General features: G+C 39.5%; 1 protein-coding gene across 8 annotated transcripts in view; it reads left to right on the top strand.

Annotated features, from left to right (window-relative positions):
- Positions 1 to 19939, top strand: part of SYNE1 (spectrin repeat containing nuclear envelope protein 1) — a 498487-nt gene that overhangs the window by 302273 nt on the left and 176275 nt on the right. For all 8 annotated transcript variants that reach the window (XM_075862881.1, XM_075862877.1, XM_075862879.1 and 5 more), the window contains 9 exons: positions 1854 to 4014; positions 5195 to 5532; positions 6359 to 6503; positions 9289 to 9507; positions 11727 to 11992; positions 12922 to 13087; positions 14381 to 14536; positions 16044 to 16196; positions 19110 to 19292. In XM_075862881.1, coding sequence (XP_075718996.1) covers positions 1854 to 4014; positions 5195 to 5532; positions 6359 to 6503; positions 9289 to 9507; positions 11727 to 11992; positions 12922 to 13087; positions 14381 to 14536; positions 16044 to 16196; positions 19110 to 19292 — 3787 coding nt within the window. The remainder of the gene's footprint in view (positions 1 to 1853; positions 4015 to 5194; positions 5533 to 6358; positions 6504 to 9288; positions 9508 to 11726; positions 11993 to 12921; positions 13088 to 14380; positions 14537 to 16043; positions 16197 to 19109; positions 19293 to 19939) is intronic.

The raw sequence follows: 19939 nt of genomic DNA, 5'->3' as shown, positions 1-19939 counted from the left end.
ACCGCAATTTTTTATTTCCTGACTTATTGGAGCCTTAACTAATAAAAATTTTTAATAGTCGTAGTGGTATGAGGGCTGTTTTTTTTGCGGGACGAGCTGTAGTTATTATTGGTACCATTTTGGGGGACATGCGACTTTTTGATCACTTTTTATCCTATTTTTTGGGAGGCAAGGTGACCAAAAAACAGCAATTTTGGCATAGCTTCTTTTAGATTTTTCTATACAGCGTTCACCATACGTTATAAATTACTTGTTAACTTTATTCTGCGGGTCAGTCCGATTCCAGCGATACCTAATTTATAGCACTTTTTTATGTTTTACCACTTTTTGCACAATAAAATTACTTTTGTAAAAATAATGCATTTTTTCTGTCGCCATGTTGTGAGAACCATAACTTTTTTTTTTTTTTGTCGACGGAGCTGTATGAGGGCTTGTTTTTTGCGAGACAAGCTATAGTTTTTATAGATACATGCGACATTTTGATCACTTTTTATGCCAATATTTGTAGGGTAAAGTGACCAAAAACCAGAAATTCTGGAATTGTTTTTTAAGTGTTTTTTTTACGCCGTTCACCTCGTGGAATAAATAACATAATATTTTTATAGTTTAGGCCGTTACGGTCACGGCGATACCAAATATGTATGGTTTGTTTATTTTTTTCAATAATAAAGGACTTAATAAGCGAAAAAGGGCGATTGTGTCTTATTTTATTACCTGAAACCTCCATGCGGGGCTGAAAGTTTTAGGCCTCCGGTTGCCATTGCAGCCACTAACACCCCAGCGATTTCATTGCTGGGGTGCCGATGAGTTGCAAACACCTTAAATGCAGCGATCACTTTTGACCGCTGCATTTAAGGGGTTAATGGCGGGGATCGAAGCTTACTTCGGTACCCACCATTACAGCAGGGTGTCAGCTGTAAGATACAGCTGACATCTGGGGATGATGGCACCGACTCAGCTTCTGAGCCTGTGCCATCGATTTGTCGTAAGTATATGACATTTTGCGGAAAGCACTGGCTTTCCATGACGTATACTTACGACAAATGTCAGGAAGGGGTTAAAGGGGTAATTCCACCTTACACATTTATAGCATATCCATGAAATATGCCATAAATGTCTGAAAGATACAGGTCCCAGATCTTAAACAGGGATCGACCAGCCTGGTGAGGCAGCTGCCAATTGCCACATATTAGAAAAGTGGCCTTGCAATGATGACTATTAGGGTATGTGCACACACACTATTTACGTCCGTAATTGACGGACGTATTTCGGCCGCAAGTACCGGACCGAACACAGTGCAGGGAGCCTGGCTCCTAGCATCATACTTATGTACGATGCTAAGACTCCCTGCCTCGCTGCAGGACAACTGTCCCGTACTGTAATCATGTTTTCAGTACGGGACAGTTGTCCTGCAGCGAGGCAGGGACTCCTAGCATCGTACATAAGTATGATGCTAGGAGCCCGGCTCCTTGCACTGTGTTCGGTCCGGGACTTGCGGCCGAAATACGTCCGTCAATTACGGACGTAATTAGTGTGTGTGCACATACCCTTAGAGTTATTAATCAATGGAGCAAGCAGTCTTTCTGAATCTATCAGAGCTTTATGGCATATCCCATGGATATACCATAAATGTCTAAGTTGAGAATAACCCTTTAATGTATGGTATTGTATTTTGGTAGTCTACAGACTGCACTATTTAAGAAATCTGTGCTAGAGTATCTCAAAATAGTAATGTCTCTAAAGAAACTTAAAGGCCAATATTAGGCTGTTTCTGTATAGAAGGCTTTGTAGGACTTTAGCAATATTTATCGTAAATTGATATGTAACTAAACATTTATGCCCTCTTTTGACAGATCTGATACTGAAAGCACAGCGGTACACCTTGAAGCTTTGAAAACATTAGGATCAATTCTTCAAGAGAGAAGATTTGCTCTTGAGGACCTCAAGGAGCAAAAGCAAAAAATAATCGATCATTTAAATGTAGATGACAAAGATTTAGTTAAGGAACAAACCAGGCATTTTGAGCAGCGCTGGACTCAGTTAGAAGACCTAGTAAAATCGAAAATTCTGACCTGTGCCACAACGTTGGAAGAATTAAGTTATCTTAATTCCCGATTACAGGAATTAACTGAGTGGGCTGAAGATCAGCAGCCTACCATGTCTGAAGCTTTAAAACAAAGCCCACCTCCTGAACTTGCTCAGAACCTGCTTATGGACCACCTGACTATATGCAGTGAAGTGGAAACTAAGCAAGTGTTGCTGAAAAACCTAATTAGGGATGCAGATAAAATTATGGCTAATCTAGGACTGAATGAAAGGCAACAGCTTCAGAAAGGACTAGAAGATTCACAGAAACATGTTGACTGTCTCAGTGACTTGGTCAACCAAAGGAAGAGACACCTAAATAAAGCTTTGTCTGAAAGAGCACAGTTTTTAATGGCAGCTTATCAGGCCTTAAATCAAATTCAACACCATGAAAAGAAAGTAATGTTTCAGGAGCACATATGTCTGCTCCCAGATGATGTAAGCAAGCAAATCAGAACATGTAAAAATGTCCAAGCTAGCTTAAAGACTTACCAGAGTGACATCAACAGTCTCTGGAATCAGGGACGAGAGTTAATGAAGGAAGCTACTGAACAAGAAAAAAGTGAAGTTTTAGGTAAATTACAAGAACTCCAAAATGTCTTTGATAGCACTTTGCAAAAATGTGGGCAAAGGCTTATAGAGCTTGAAAAAAGCTTTGTTTCACGAAAATTCTTTAAAGAAGATTTAGACAAGGCTTGTCATTGGATAAAACAAGCGGATGTTTTAACTTTTCCAGAAATTAATCTAATGAATGATGATTCTGAGTTATATTCTCAACTGTCCAAATATCAGATAATTCTTGAGCAGGCCCCTGAATATGAAAATCTTCTACTCTCATTGCAAAGAAATGGGCAGGAGATTTTGCCTTCATTGAATGAGGTTGAACGATCTTACCTCGATGAGAAACTAAATTCTTTGCCACAGCAATGTAACTGTGTCGCTACTTTGGCCAAAGAAAAGCTTGGTAAGGTTCAGGAAGCAATCTTTATCCGCAAAGAGTATGTTTCTTTGATAGATTTGACAAGCAAGGCTCTTAAAGAACTTGAAGACCACTTTTTACTCATGAACAAAGTTCCTTCCAGCCTTTCAGCTGAGGAAGCATTGACACTTCAGCAGGACTATGCTACTCTTCTGAATGAAGTTGTGACATTTGGCACAGCAGTTAATGAACTAAATCAGAAAAAGGAGATTTTCCGTAGCACAGGACAACCATGGCTTCCTGAAGAAATGTTGCAACTTGTGTGCCAGTATCACAAGTTAAAAAGAACCATAGAACAGAGAGTTAGCCAGCTGGCAGACACTAAAGATGCCTATCGGAGAAATGAAGACCTTTGTTCAAACTTGAACATAAAATTTGATTCCCTGAATAAGGAGTTTGAACAAGTAAATAGGGAAACCCTTCCAGCCGAGGACAAGCTAAAAAGCTATCGCACGTTGGCAGCCAACCTTCACGATGCAGGCACTCTACTCAGACAAGTTACAGAACATTTAGATGAACTTTCTCCAATGCTCGATCCTTCAGCTTATGAAACTGCAGAGCTTCAGGTCCAACAGTGGCATGAAAAGTTAAAATCTTGGCATTCTGTGATGAAGGAAAGAATGGGAGAATGTGAAAATAGATTGATTCAGAGCATAGACTTTCATATTGAAATATGCCGAACTTTGGAGTGGCTTAGACAAAAGAAGGTAGAATTGAATGAACCATTAGCTTTGGATGGAAAGCCTGAAAGTGTCCAAGAGGATATCAGAAAGTTGCAAATTCAACAAGAGGAAATTGCATCCAGTCTAAGGATTATGAATGCCCTGAGCAACAGGGAAAAGCAAAAATACCTCCAAGCAAAGGAGTTTGTCCCAGTTGATTTGGACAAGAGCATATCTGAACTATCTGAACTTGACAGAGAAATCAATGAAGCGATTAGTGGAAGACAGGTCTGTGTAAAAATTGAAGTTATATTTTTTAAATGCATGTGAGTAATCGTTTTCATCCTACTAATACTATAATAACACAACATTAATACAGATATTAAAGAAAAAATGTCAAGGGAACGCTAAATGCCCTTTTACACCTGCCAATTATCAGGCAAACGAGCGTTCACAGAACGCTCATTGCCGATAATTGCCCAGGGTAAACAGGGCAACGATCAGCCGATGAACGAACAAATTTTTGTTCATCGGCTGATTGTATAGTTTTAAATGCCTTAAATATTATCGTTGTCAGCAGCACGTCTCCCTGTGTAAACGGAGACATGCTGCCAACATGATAGAAATGTTTGGGGACGAGCGATCGTAGTAACGAGAGCTCGTCCCCATACTAGCACCTTGTGAAAGCAGCAACCGAGCGCCGATCATTGAGCTGTCTCACGTCGGGCTGTGTAAAAGTCCCCTAAGTCCCCTACAGATCTGTAAACTGTTTTGCTTTTGGGAATTTAATGGGGTTGTCAGGGATTAGGAAAAAGGAATGGGCTAAACTGCAATACCAAACACAACCAATGGACAAGAATGGTGCTGTTTCTAGAAATAAAGATGATATTGTTTCCTAATGCCTGTAAACCCCTTTAAATTCCCAAAAGCAAAACAGACTACAGATCTGGAGTGCATAGAATTTACATAATACTTTTTTACCTCTGCCATTTCAGCTGGCAGTGACTGGGATTAAAGCCATTTAACATACAGTAATAAGTCTACATAATATTATTTTACTAAGCAATTTGAAACTATATGACTCATTTTCATCTCTGTGTAGTGCCCACAGGACCCCCCCCCCCCCATACAGTCAGCCCCATACACTCGTGTCCACATAGCGCAATGTAGCTCCACAACAGACCTATGGTACTGAATCCTTTACCTTAATATGATATGCACAATGTAAGCAGAAACACCCCAACTCAATGGCAGGCTTTTATCTTCCAGAGACTTGCACCTAAAGTGTGTATCCAATACCTGGCCTATTACAAACCTCTAGTCTAGGAATAATAATAAATTCCATTAATGCACCTAACCTGCCACGGACAGACCCAATATGCAAACTTTTGATTCTAAAAATAAATCTGCATGTAGTTTGTGATCTATTGAATGTCACACAATGTAAAATGCATTCTGTTTCTTTTAGACCACCCTTGATAAAACGTACATCACAAGTCAAAGATACCATCGATCATTACAGTCTGCTTCTAACTGGCTGGGAGAAGCACACCAAATATTGCAGCAGACTTCAAATGGTGTGGATATTGAGACAGCTGAAGACACTCTTAAGGACTGTACTAATTTTTTCAGCTCTGAAAACAAATTTAATGGACTCATTGACGAACTCCGCATTTTAATTTCTAAACTGGAAGGATGTGTTAACAAGTCAGGGCTGGATCAACTCAAACAAACTGTGGCCTCCATAAAGAAAAAGGGGAAAGAGACCAAGGAGCAAGCTCAAACTCAACTAGAACTGCTAAGAAGGTATGACTTTATTAGGATAGAGGGCGATTATTTTCTTGTACCTCCACCTCAGTGAATGTTCTACAGTATGTCACTGAATATCTGTTAAAAGTAAAGCTTTCTCCTGGGAATTTAAGAATGTATTAAGGAATTTAAGAAATAATCATTTCCTAATATATTGTTATCAAAATCACCCTAAGATTCTGTTGGGAATTTCAGATCCTCCATGGTTGCTGTGCCGATCCATCAGTAGGCTGCAGGGCTACAGTTCGGATATGGATATAATCCCTGTTAGATGTTTAGTGGATTTGTAAATACTTTATTTATGTTATACTGATCCTGAGATACAGAATGTATTACAATTCTGTGGATTATGATTGGAAACCATCAACAAGCTTGTTGACAGACACATCCCCAACAGTTTAGTTGAGCTCAAAACATCACATTACTATACATTGCCTAGTGTAAATAACACTTCCCAGAATGCAAATCATCAGAAAAAGCTCTGTGCAGGCATTAAGCCAGCAAATATTGATTTCAGATCTGAAGCCAGCATAATTGTGAATGCAGCTCTGGAATATAATACAAGCCATTAGTCAAATCAGTACAAGAAAAGTAGTGCTGTGTATTTACAAAGTGACTTAGTATTTTAGGTTTATTAATTCTAAATGAATGTTTACAGGTGATCTTTTTTTAAATATACTAATGACTTATAGTCTATATTCTCCAGATTTGAGGCAAGGTGGGACAGGTTGGTGGACTTGGGGTTTGCAGATGCCCACGTATTGGTTAGTAGGCAAAAGCGTGTATGCAATAATCACAACCTGTGTTTTTTTTTTTCTTCTAGATGTACAGTTCAGTGGCATTTATATCAAGAAGATAGAAACCAAGTTGTAATTTCCCTAAATGAAGCTGACAAAAAGTTATTTAAGTTTTTAGTCACTAAGGATATTTCATGTCATAAGGCTGAAGAGAAACTTGCGGCTCATAAGGTAAGTAATGTAACCACTCGTAGGTTGCAAGCTTAGAATACTATGTTGAAGCCAGGCAGTAACCACTGCTGTCCAAGAGTAGTATCAGTCAAGGTTGGACTTAGGAACATTGGTCCCGACAAAGGAAATTATTCTGAGGGCCTACCCTCCAACTATACAGGGTGGGCCATTTGTATGGATACACCTAAATAAAATGGGAATGGTTGGTGATATTAACTTCCTGTTTGTGGCACATTAGTATATGGGAGGGGGGAAACTTTTCAAGCTGGGTGTTGACCATGGCGGCCATTTTGAAGTCGGCCATTTTGTATCAAACTTTAGTTTTTTCAATGGGAAGAGGGTCATGTGACACATCAAACTTATCAAGAATTTCACAAGAAAAACAACGGTGTGCTTGGTTTTAACGTTACTTTATTCTTTCATGAGTTATTTACAAGTTTCTGACCACTTATAAAATGTGTTCAAAGTGCTGCCCATTGTGTTGGATTCTCAATGCAACCCTCTTCTCCCACTCTTCACACACTGATAGCAACACTGCAGAAGAAATGCTAGCACAGGCTTCCAGTATCCGTAGTTTCAGTTGCTGCACATCTCGTATCTTCACAGCATAGACAATTGCCTTCAGATGACCCCAAAGATAAAAGTCTAAGGGGGTCAGATCGGGAGGCATTTCTTCTGCATTGTTGCTATCAGTGTGTGAAGAGTGGGAGAAGAGGGTTGCATTGACAATCCAACACAATGGGCAGCACTTTGAACACATTTTATAAGTGGTCAGAAACTTGTAAATAACTCATGAAAGAATAAAGTAACGTTAAAACCAAGCACACCATTGTTTTTCTTGTGAAATTCTCGATAAGTTTGATGTGTCACATGACCCTCTTCCCATTGAAAAAACTAAAGTTGGATACAAAATGGCCGACTATAAAATGGCCGCCATGGTCAACACCCAGCTTGAAAAGTTTCCCCCCTCCCATATACTAACAGGAAGTTAATATCACCAACCATTCCCATTTTATTTAGGTGTATCCATATAAATGGCCCACCCTGTACATTACATGTGCATGTCCACTTTCAAAAATACATTACAATCTCTGAGGTTTTCATTTCACACTCAGATCATATCGCTAATAAGAACTAATAGTTTTGTTTTTTTTATAAATGAGGTAAAAGAAATGTTATAGCAACAATGGATTTGTTCCCAATTCAAATTTAGATTGGGTTGTCTTCTTCTGGATTTATTGGGTCCTGCACTAGCAGGCCAGTCAAACCTTGACATCAGAGTTCATGTCACATTTTTAGAAAACATCTGGGTGATCTGTAAAATGTTTAGAATTATGTTCAAATGACAACTAAGTCTAAATTGGAACTCTTTGGATCGCACAGTTCCCAATGTATGTGGCATGAAGCAATAACAGTGACATAGCAATAACATTCCAAAGCCCCTTACATATGTTAGTGGTTACCTGGAGTTAAGTTTCAAGCTAGAATTGTCATTCCTTTATTCATGTTTAGACCCCCTAATATTCAGTTTACAACCTGCTCCTAGGTTTAGAATTTTCTCCTGTGGGCATGTTCCTCCCAGGCATACATGCTGAATTGAGTTGTGTGAATCCAGGATACTGCTACCTTCACTATCTCTCATCTATCAGCACAGCTTAATTCCTGTACTGCTTTCTACTTCTACAGCCCATAAGGGATCTCTTGTCCCTTCTCCTAACACATACAATGATGCTGAGGTGTGTGTGACCCCCTTTCTTTCCGTGCAAAGTGTCCCTGGGTTATTTTTTTTCGCTCTACACTGACAGCCTGTGTCAATCATCCCCTCTCCTTGCAGACTGCTGTGTCTGCTTTCCTCCCAATCTTCAACCTGATACTGACTGGCGGTGTCATCTTCCCGCCCCGAAGACTTGGATGAATTCTCCCCTCCAAAAATTCTGATCTGCTGTGAACTATTTAAAAAGTTGCTTAATTGTACGTTTACGAAGAAAATGAACAATAAAAAACAATTCAGTGCAAAGGTGTTCACAGCCTGTAAGGACAGTCCAGTCATCTCTAAGCTAACACCAAAGTGTATTACCATTATACAGCACAACAACAATGCAAAACACAGAAGCAGGTCTACATATGAATGACTGAGGAGATACAAAAATGTGGAATATCCTAGACAAAGTCTTGAAATTAACCCAATTGAGATGTTGTGGCAGGAGCTGAAATTAAACTGTTTTTTTTTTCCATAATCAATATTAATAACCTATCCATAGGATAGGTTAAAAATATATGATCAGTGGAGATACGGCCGCTGGGACCCCCACCAATCATTAGAACGGGCTTACCTTGCCGTTTCTGGGAGCCCCATAGAAATGGATCAGTAGTGTGCATGCTTGGCCACCATTCAATTAATTTCTATGGTGTTGCCACTCAGCTATCTTCAGCATACCCATAGAAATGAATAGAGTGATGGTCGAGCATGCGCACTATCGCTCTATTCCTCTATTCCAAAACCTACCAATGTGTCTCACTTAAGCAGCTCTGAATAGAGAGTTTGCTAAAAATCCTCTCTTACCATGTGTTCCCATTGGAACTGTCTTTCAATATATATATAACTGTATGGGGTGAAAATTTCTTACGGTGTTGTACAGTTACCTGCTTGTTGACATCACAGGTCTATAATAAAGTATGCATTCTTTTTCTATCCAAAAATATATTAAAATCTGCATCAATTAAATCAAAGCATGACAATATATATATATATATATATATTTTATTTTTTTATATTATTTGACAGACTTTAGTAAACTTGGTCAATTCTTTTCATGAGAAAATTACATCACTTGAGGAAAAGGCATCATCAATGGAGAAGCTTGGAAATAACGCTAGCAAAGCAACCATAAGTAAGTCAATGTCAACAGTGTGGCAGAGATGGACTAGGCTTCGCGGAACAGCTCGTGAACAGGAGAAACTACTGGAGGAAGCTGTGCAGGAATGGCAGGAGCTGAGTGATAAGGTAGCAAATATGATGGCAATTGCATTGACCTCTATGCTTATACAAATACATTTATGATGCATACAAATGTGATAACAAAGATCCTCCACTAATGTTAATAGGTAATATAAAAATAAAGTATTCACATATTTTCCTGTATTATATTGTGGGTTATTATAAACATTGGAGGGTACTTCTCTACTAAAACACTAATAGTAGTAGAGTATTGTAGCATGTTTGCTTTTAATGTGTTAAAGTGCATGGCCTGAGGTGACATTTCATGACAGGGATTCAAAGAACACCAAATTCAGGCTCTACCCTCTGAGGCCATGCGCCAATTCTTAGGGTGTGTTCACACGTACAATTAAAAACAACTGAAAATTATGGAGAAAACAGCCTCTGATTTTTAGCCGTTTTTGAAGCTGAAAACATTTTTTGAGGATTTTTTTTTTAGATATTTTTGGAGCTGTTTTTCAATTGAGCCTATGAAAAACAGCTCCAAAAACGGCTCAAGAAGTGACATGCTCCTACCTTTTACAATGCGTCTTAAAAAAACGCCCCGTCTGAACTGAACGCAGTTTTTCCCATTCATTACAATAAGGAGCTGTTTGTCTGCGTTTCACTAGCGTTTTTCAAGGCGTATTTCGAGGCTTTTACGGCCCAAAATACACCTGAAAACACTGCGTGTGAACATGCCCTTACACCATAGTGTATCAGTTTTTCTGGGAGTGTTCCTTTAAAGTGGTAATTTGTTTTTTTACTAGCTAACTGTGCAGATATTTTTTTGTTTTTTTAAAATTAGCCTTTCATTTATTTTCCTTTTATTATAACTTTATAAAACAACATGAAAACAAAGTTTACATTCAATGCTTCGCTTACAAATGATGTTCCAATCCTAAAATACCAAGCCATACCTCCCACGATATGAATTGGAAGAAGAGGAGGAGAAAAAATATTACTAACTATACTGATTTGAGTTTGTGAGGTCATTAAGCATATTTTAATAGCCATGATGTCCATAGCTCTTTGTGCGCTAAATTCAATAATTTTTTCTCTGCAAACCATATTTCAGATCTTGCAAACAAATTCATCATATTGATCCATTCTCCAATGAATGGTAGATCATGTTTGATCCATACTGATCCATATATTCTTGCATTTAACAAAGCTTTTAAGCTAGTCAACACATTATTTGTTGGTCCCTTCAATCCTATCTTAACACCAAATACACAATGCACTGTATCCATGGGGATAATAATTTCAAACATTTCTTTTATGATTTGAATTATTTCCTTCCTTTAGGCCCCATGCACACGAACGTAAAAACGCCCGTAATTACGGGCTCATAGACTTCTATTGGCCACGGGTACCTCCCCGTATGCTTACGGGAAGGTGCCCGTGCCGTTAAAAAATATAGAACATGTCCTATTTCAGGCCGTAATAACGGCACGGGCAGGCCCATAGAAGTCTACGGGGCTCCCGTAATTACGGGTGACTACGTGTGTGCACCCATAATTACGGGAGCGTTGCTAGGCAACGTCAGGGGATAGTCACTGTCCAGGGTGCTGAAAGAGTTAAACAATCGGCAGTAACTCTTTCAGCACCCTGAACAGTGACTACCGATCACAATATACATCAACCTGTAAAAAAAATAGAAGTTCATACTTACCCAGAACTCCCTGCTTCTTTCTCTAGTACGGCCTCCTGGGATGACGTTTGGGCCCATGTGACCGCTGCAGCCAATCACAGGCCAATCACAGGCTGCAGCGGTCACATGGACTGCCGCGTCATCCAGGGAGGTCGGACTGGATGTCAAGAGAGGGACGCGTCACCAAGACAACGGCCGGGCAAGTATGAATTTCTTTTACTTTTTCCTCGGAAAGGGCTGCCCCTTCTCTCTATCCTGCACTGATAGGGAGAATGGGCTGCCGATTAGTGCAGTGCAATTTTGCAACAAAAACATGCCCGTAAATATGGGTGGAATACTGGTGACACCGAACCCGTATTTACGGGCACGGGTCCGTAAATACTGGTGCAATACGGGTCGAATACGTGTAACCAAGGACCTGTATTTACGCCAGTATTTACGGGAGGGAAAAAATACGTTCGTGTGCATCAGGCCTTACTGAAAGAGCTTTTGACAACTAAAACAGATCTAAAACATAAGCTTTCCAGACTGAGCTTTCTGCAAAACCATTAGATTTACTTTTACTAATACCAAGTGCCATTTATATTTCCAGATACAGGAATCCACCTTAGCAATTGACCAGCTTCAGGAACACCTTCCAGACAGCTGTACTGAAAAGGCATCAAAGGCTGAACTGGTCGAGCTACTGGAAAGCCATGAGACTTTCTCTCGAGATCTAGAGCAAGAGTATTCGGCAGTTAATCGCTTGAGGCAGCATGCTTTGAATGGTCTCCTTCGGGATGTGCATACTGAATCAGCAGCCGTGGAGGACCTGCCAGTCATTCAAGAAATGAAAGCCATGCTCGACAGATGTTCCAAGTAAGACTTGATAGAAACTATGCTCATAGTATATTTGGTCTTAACGGTAAAAGGCAAAGTATTGTCAGCTATAGAAGCAAAGATTATATTTTATGCAGCTGAGAATTTATCCATTTGCTGCAATAGAGAAGGTTCAACAGTAATTATTACGGCCTACTGGTTACTCGGTTTCTGGGATGTGTTAAAGAGGTTTATAAATTTATTTTCACAAAAATATGATTAATCCCTTCCCGCCGCAGCCATTTTTCAGATTTTCACTTTTGTTTTTTCCTCTCCACCTTCCAAAAGCCATAACTCTTTTATTTTTCCCATCAATATTGCCGTATGAGGGCTTGTTTTTTTGCGGGAAGAGTTGTAGATTTTCACAGCACCATTTGTACCATATAATGTAGTGGGAAACGAGAAAAAAAATATATGTGGAGTGGAATAGGAAAAAAACAGCGATTCCTCAACCTTTTGGGTGGTTTTGTTTTTATGTCGTTCACCGTACGGTAAAACCGGCATGTTAACTTTATTCTGCGGGTCAATATGATTACAGCGATACCAAAGTTATATAGTTTTCTTTATGTTTTACTACTTTTACAAGGAAAAAACAAATTGTTAAAAATAAAATTTGAGTTTTGTCGCCACATTCTGAGAGCCATAACTTCTTTATTTTTCTGTCGAATTAGCGGAGGGCTTATTTTTTTGCGGGGCGAGCTGTAGTTTATATTGGTACCATTTTGTGGTGCGTGAGACTTTTTGATCACTTTTTATTTCATTTTTTGTGGGAGATGAAGGGACCAAAAAACAGCAATTCTGATGTTTTTCATTTTTCATTTTTTACGGCATTCACTGTGTGGACTAAATAATGATATATAATGTAATAGTTCAGACTTTTTATATATATGTCAGTTAATCATTCCTTTATGTATTCATGTGCATTACAGTATGCAACAGAAAGTCAAGAAAAGCAAGAAGCTTGTAGAGCAGGAACTGAAGGAACGAGAGAATGTGGAGAAGGAGCTTAATATTGTAAAAGCCTGGATCAGTGACACCAAGGACACTTTACGGAATTCTACATCAGAAGGAGATACACAGTTGGAAGAATTCCAGGTACAGTATTTTGGAAATAGTCAATAAGTTAAGAACTGGTTAAGGAACAGTCTGTAATTAAAAAAAAAAAACAATCCAAAAATATATAGCAGGGATTTGCCATTCTGGAGTCTCAAATACGGAACCATAGAAGTCAATTCCTCCCTAACCCTGCCCTTTACTACCCTGGCCACACAATTAAAATCACCACTTGTTATAATCACTGGGAGCCAAGAGTTAAACGGGTTAACCAGTCCCTAAAAATTTATGGCCTATCCTCAGGATAGGCCATCAATAGCTGATGGGTCGAGGTCCGACTCCCGGGACCCTTGCCGATCAGCTGTTGTAAAGGGGGTGCAGCGCTTGTGCAAGCGCTGCCTCCCCTTCATTTCTTCTTGTTCATTGTGAATCGTCGACACGGATGTAGTGGCGATTTACAGGTATTGCAGCCTTTTCTCCCATTAAAGTGAAGGGGAGAAGAAGGCTGCAACACCTAAATGTGTGTCGACGATTCAAAGTGAGCAAGTAGAAATGAAAGGGAAGCAGCGCTCGTATTAGCGCTGCACCCCCTTCAAAACAGATGATTGGCGAGGGTCCTGGAGTCGGACCCCGACCCATCAGCTATTGATGGCCTATCCTGAGCCTAAGACAGATTTGTGCACAGTGCTGAAAATCTGGGATGCTTGACATTCAGGGTTTAGAGGGTGTCAGGTATAGCCATCGTTGGCCTATAGCAGGACTATCCAGTGTGGCTCATTTGGTACCTTCTGGTATCTCTTTTGTCTCCCAGTAGAACCTGCAGTGAATAAAACCACATTGTGGTTGTTAAGCCACATGATAAAGAAACACACATTGTTCTCTGGTTGGTCATAATGAGGCAGCTTTTCAAAATGCGCCAAAATTCTGGCTCAAATTGGCACAGCTGTGCACCACATTTATTAACTTTTTAAACCCTTTTTGCAACATGCTCGACAACGGAGCCTGGGTTAGCTAAAAGGGGACATGGCTTAAAATGCGTCACGTGCGGCAAACTTGTGCCAAAATCTGGGTGCAAAAAACTACCGTAAGCTAGGCCAACTAAGAGTTGGTATAAGGAAGAGAAAAGTGTCTAACATGTGTAGCTAGATGAGCCAAATTATTATACCGCATGCTTTACTTTGATTAATTTGGTGCATCTTCTGACGGCCTTGTCTAAGTTTACACTGTCTAAATCTTAGGCAGCATTAGTAAATCCGCCCCAATATGTTTATCGAGTAATAAACGTGTGTAGCGTAAACCACTCCATGTGAAACATTGCTTTCTCTTTTGTCTTAGGTTTTATGTCAGGAACTGAATTCTCATCGTCAGAAAGTAGAGAAATTGTCTGAGGAGCAGCAGAATAAATATTTGGAGATGTACACAATTCTGCCATCTGAGCTGTCATTGCTGTTAGCTGAAGTGGCATTAGCCCTAGCCAATATAAATGGGGAGGTAAACTGAATATAAAAAAAACAAAAACATTATAAAAAAGTTCTTTGTTTTCAAAAATAATGCATTCACCGTATGCTTTCATGTCAGATGTACCAATTATAAAACTTATATGGCATTACTTTTTATAAAGCAAGCTTTTACTTATTTCCATCATTCTATACTGCTGGCCAAGATAACACAAGTCTCTAAATTTCTTTTAAACTACATTTATTTTTTTATTATATGCATTTAGGATCATTTTGAATAATATGCATTTTTTTGTATAGTGGTGAAGAAGATATTATTTTAGAACATACAGCTGGGCTGAATTTGTGATTGTGCATGCCGTCACTGCTTGTTGTGGAACGTGATGTTCTATAATTCACTTATATTTACATCCCTCAGATTTTGTTGCAGGAATTTTTGCGACTGGAAATCCGTTCCATACATCTGAATGTGGTTGTTTCTCCTGCATGTGCATGGATTAAGACAGTCGCAAAAATGTCTGCAACAACTGCCGCAATGTGCACAGAAAATGCCCAAATTCTGCATGTGTTTAATATTAGTGCCATTTACTAGGTTTCCCATAGTACACAATAAATAAATCTGTACCCTGCATCACTATTTTTTAGGAAAGGTAAACACAATGAGACGGACAGAAGCTAGACAACCAGAAACTCCGCTCCTCCCCAAAAATCAATATACAATTTAAAAAAAAAAAATGTTGGTTCGAAAAACCTTTGTCTTGTATGGACTTATTTTATTTCCTTCATTAGAAATACATTATAAGGCTGCGCTCACAAGTGGCATACTTGCATTGTATTTATGCAGTGTAAAAATACGCTGCAGAAAACTACAATGTATGCCTATGGAAAAAAAATATTCTGCAACGCAGCCAGATTTTACTAGTTCCTGCGTTGCCAAATAATTTTCCCATAGGAATATATTGTAAAGTTTTCCGCAAAGTACAGAACTCCAATGACCGTACGCCATGGTTTGAGCACACCCTAAGGCCATGTTCAGACGTGGCAGAATTTTTCCGCTACAAATGTTGGTGCAGATTCGGGGCGATTACACAACGAATCTTCAGCAACATTTGCATATTTGACAGGTAATTCAGACGTTGCAGATATCACAGCGGACTTGCCACAGATTTCAGTTTTTACATTGCAAAGGCTGAAATCCGCAGTGAAATTCCGCTGCTTCTCCGCAATGTAATGAGCATGGTGCAGAGGGGAAATTCTGCACCGCAGCCTAAATTCTGCACAGTTTTTTACCGCAAACTCTGAGGTAAGTTTCCTAAAAATGTATAGAAACAAATGTAAAAAAACGGCTGCTGCAGAATTCCACTGCGGACTGTCCACAGCGGAATTCAACTGCAATTCCACCACAACTGAATGTGCCCTTAGACTGACTACTTGCTTAGTCCAAATCCAATCTTCTGTAACAGTCCCCTGCAAACAAACCATGGGCAGTGTGCGTTCCTTGTTAACTTGGTCCTTTTTTTTAATATATTTTATCAATGTAGATACAAATGAAGCAGAAAGAAGCACAGCAGAATCAAACACTTTACCAGGAGCTGGATAAGAAAATAACAGCAACTGAGGGAGAGCTGAATTCAATTCTAGGGAAGCTAAAAGAGAAATCGATTGATGTGGCTGAAGCTAGGGAAGATCACAAGGTATGTAAGAACAGTCCTAATATATGTATCAGAAGGAGAATCATTACAGATGCTGAAAATCTCAGAAATTATGTTTGAGTACTGAATTTGGAAACCATAGAACATATTTAAATGGCTTATCAATGTTTGTAGAAGAAGGAAGGGTTAATATTTAAAATGTAACCTTTAATAATGTCCATATAAAAATGGAATATCAATATAGTATAGTTATACTGTTGCGTTTCTCAGACATACACAAAATACTCTATTCTCGTCGATGTATAGAGGGTTCCAGTTTCTTGTATATATAGCAGAGTAAGCTTGGATCATGCACGTTTGCACAATGGCATTCTGTCTGCCCCTTAAGCCTCACACTCAGCCCTCACTGTTGACAACGTAACGGGCACCTGTTCTGAAAAAAACGACCCTGTTGTCTCCAGAACCTATCCATAAAATTCCATAGTAATTCCCTAACTAAAGCTCGTGCTCCAACGCGTTTCCCCAGTTACACGCTGGTTCGTCGATGAGATATTGAGCATAGTGGCATAGCAGATCAATTGGCAGTTCTGACCGCACTCCTTTTGTATGTCAGATCGCCCCGCCCCTTCTGGGGGCTCGGTCATCAGACATCCAATCAGTCGCGAGCACTGATGAATCATCAGTCTCGCATTGACATCACATCCTCGTTCCCTCCCAGTGGGCCAGCTTCATGGTATGTAGATAGGGTTTCCTTCAGCTTTATCCCTATTGGCTTAATGCTTCCATAACTAGGTGTGCATTACTGTATAGTTATTGTGTACATTAGTCATAGTTCGTTAACATTGCGGATCTATCACAATTTACCACAATATAACGCTAGATTACGACATAGGAACATTTATTCAGCCCGATTTTTGTTATATATGTATAATCTGAGTAAGTATCTCTAGTCCTCATATCATAGCTAATAGTAACAAATACATCTTTTGTCCATACCAGCAAAGAGAAATAGGTATCTGACTTCTAACATCATGTTGTAGAATGGTATAGTCCTACTCATGAATATATGCGTATCATAAGAGCATATGCCTTCCCTACCAGTAAACACTATCAAAGGGACACAGAAACAGAAATCTCATCCTCAGAAGCGGAGGGTTCAGATATAGAGAGAGATCCTCAATATGGTGAGAAAGGAGGTAAGATACACAGGACCCCTAGGAACTACCATAGAGGATACAATAGGACAGGGGGAAAAGGGAGAAATTACCAAGGAAACCAACAAGATTTTTTATCCCGACCCCCATCCATAGGCCAGTACCAGCTACGAAACAGAAAATAATACGACATAAGACCAATACAGCCATTAACAAAAATGAGGTAATCAATCCATCTGTCAGTTTTAGCATTTTGTCTAAAAATAAGTTATAATACAGCGTGCGCTTCTTGTAAATTACTACAGATGAATCCAACAGCATCATGCACATGCTTAGTGCTCAGATGAAGCCAAGGCCATAATACATGGACTCATCTCAGGACTCTTCTCTGGTTATTTACATACAGCGCATGATGTATTATAACTTCTTCTTAGACAAAATGCTAAAACCAACAGTTTTGAGAGGGGGCATGTTTAGGACGCTAAACCCCAGCAGTATAACAAGATGCTGGTGACCTAGAGCTAGTGCCCTAAAGTCTTGTGACAGGTTCCCTTTAAGTATAACCAAAACCATATTTTTATAAGTGTTATTCATTACACCATGGGAAAAAAATTAAATACATTGGCCACACCCACATTTTCTTGCATCTGAAGTAGAATATATGTATGTATGTATGTATCTAACTAAATATGTCTCTCAGGCTGCAAGTTGTATAGCTCTAAATTAGAAAATCCTTTTCACAGACTTGATTCACCCGCTAAAGTAAATGGGTCCGTGAAAACTATCGGGCGCCACTCAGATGCCGTGAAAAAACGACCCGAGTGGCACTTGGTCATGTGCAACTGCACTTAGGCTCTATTCACACGATAGCATTCACGTTTCGGCCAAAAAACTGCCATTTTGGTCCTTTTCTCTCGGCCGTTTTGCATCCTTTCAGTTACGGGCCGTGTTTCCGTTTTCAACGGCCGATTGTGACCCGTTTTGCATCCGTTTTTCACTGTCCGTTGGATGAATTTCATTTGGCAATATTTTTGGGTCCCAACTCACTAAAAACACAGACAGGAAGATCACATGAGCGCCCAGTCACCATTTTCTCTTGCTTTCAGAGTATAGAGAGCATTGTCTGATCCCTCAGCTTCTTTGCATTGGTTTCTGGCTTTTTCTCTGCTATTTTTTACTTGCTACCATGTCGTCACAACCATTGAACCGTGGCCAGAGTGTGGCCGGGGATTCTGCTTCGGGAGTTGCCCTACAGGGAGCTACATTGGCGCTATCTACAGGGGAGTGGTGCCATCTATGGGTGTGCTATCTACATGGGGGCTGTGGCACTACCTACAGCAAAAAAAATCTCCTCCTTCACATGCAATTTGCACTACTGTGAGGAGGAGGAGAAAGCGAGCGTCAGAATGCACGGCCGTCATTCGGATCACATCCAAGTGACGCCTTGTTTTACAAATCCCCATAGACTTCTATGGGAGCCGAGTGGCATGTTCCAGTTTTTGATGGCCCAGTTTTCCAGGCCATCAATAAATCGGCCGTGTAGATGTTATTGTTTTTACTGCAGCCGTGTGATGGCCAATAAATAAACGACCGTCGCACAGTCGACTATCCCTGCCATGTGAAAAGGGCCTTACAATTCATTTTACTGTAGAGCTATTAGTGAACAAATGTTAAATAAATAATCAAATGTAATGAGATGAACTGTAGGTAAACCTTTATGGTCCTGAATGTTGCTTTCACTGGTGTTTTTTAAGATAATATATTTTACAGTGCAGTTAATAACTTTTTGTCTTTTATACAGATCTTATGTGAGGAACTAGACAAGTGCAACATCAAGCTGGTAGAACTGGATGCTGCTGTGCAAGACTTTGCTGAACAGAACCATACGCTGGGAAAGGATCTGGTGGATAAGATAGGGAAACTTATTGAACTACAGCAGCAAGCCAGCAAACAGGCTGAACACCGAGCAGGCAAAGTCACGCAGGTATACAGCTGTGCTCTTATCACAGTTTTAACACATTATAACAGAGAAATAACATATAACAGAGAATTAAATAGAAATAAAATAAATTCCTTCCTAAACTCGTACCAATGCACAAAATGTCATAGGGCAAATGTGGAGCATTGGAATGAGATCGAATATATCATCAGAAAATGATGTATTATTTATATCAGGTTTTAATTTGAAATATAGACTACCGTTTAAAAGTTTGGGGTCACCCACACAATTTTGCGGTTTCTTTTTATTTATTTTTTTTCTTTATCAAAACAATTTTTATTAGAAAATATAACAGAGCATAGAAACATTACATAAAATTGCAAAAGGTTGCACGCAGTGCAATACAAGAAAGTCAGACTGTATAAAATGTTACAAAGACATCTGAATATTGGTAAGAGGAAGCCTCCCAACCAGCAAAGTAATGTGCAAAAAGTAATAAAATCTAACGGTATTTATCAATACCCTATTTACAGCAAGCATGTAGGGAAACCAGTCCCCAAAGAAAAAACTACTAATAATGACACGATTAAGTGCAAATTTCAACCAAAAGTTACAGAGACACGAGACAACAAAGGGAAACAAAGACGGACAACAGCACAAAGTTTTGGCTATATGAGCAGTCAACAGAAAAG

Source organism: Rhinoderma darwinii, chromosome 4, assembly GCF_050947455.1.
Source record: "Rhinoderma darwinii isolate aRhiDar2 chromosome 4, aRhiDar2.hap1, whole genome shotgun sequence".
In the NCBI taxonomy this organism is placed as follows: Eukaryota; Metazoa; Chordata; class Amphibia; order Anura; family Rhinodermatidae; genus Rhinoderma; species Rhinoderma darwinii.
The sequence above is the reverse complement of the archived record's forward strand: the minus strand, read 5'-3'. Positions and strand labels throughout refer to the sequence as shown.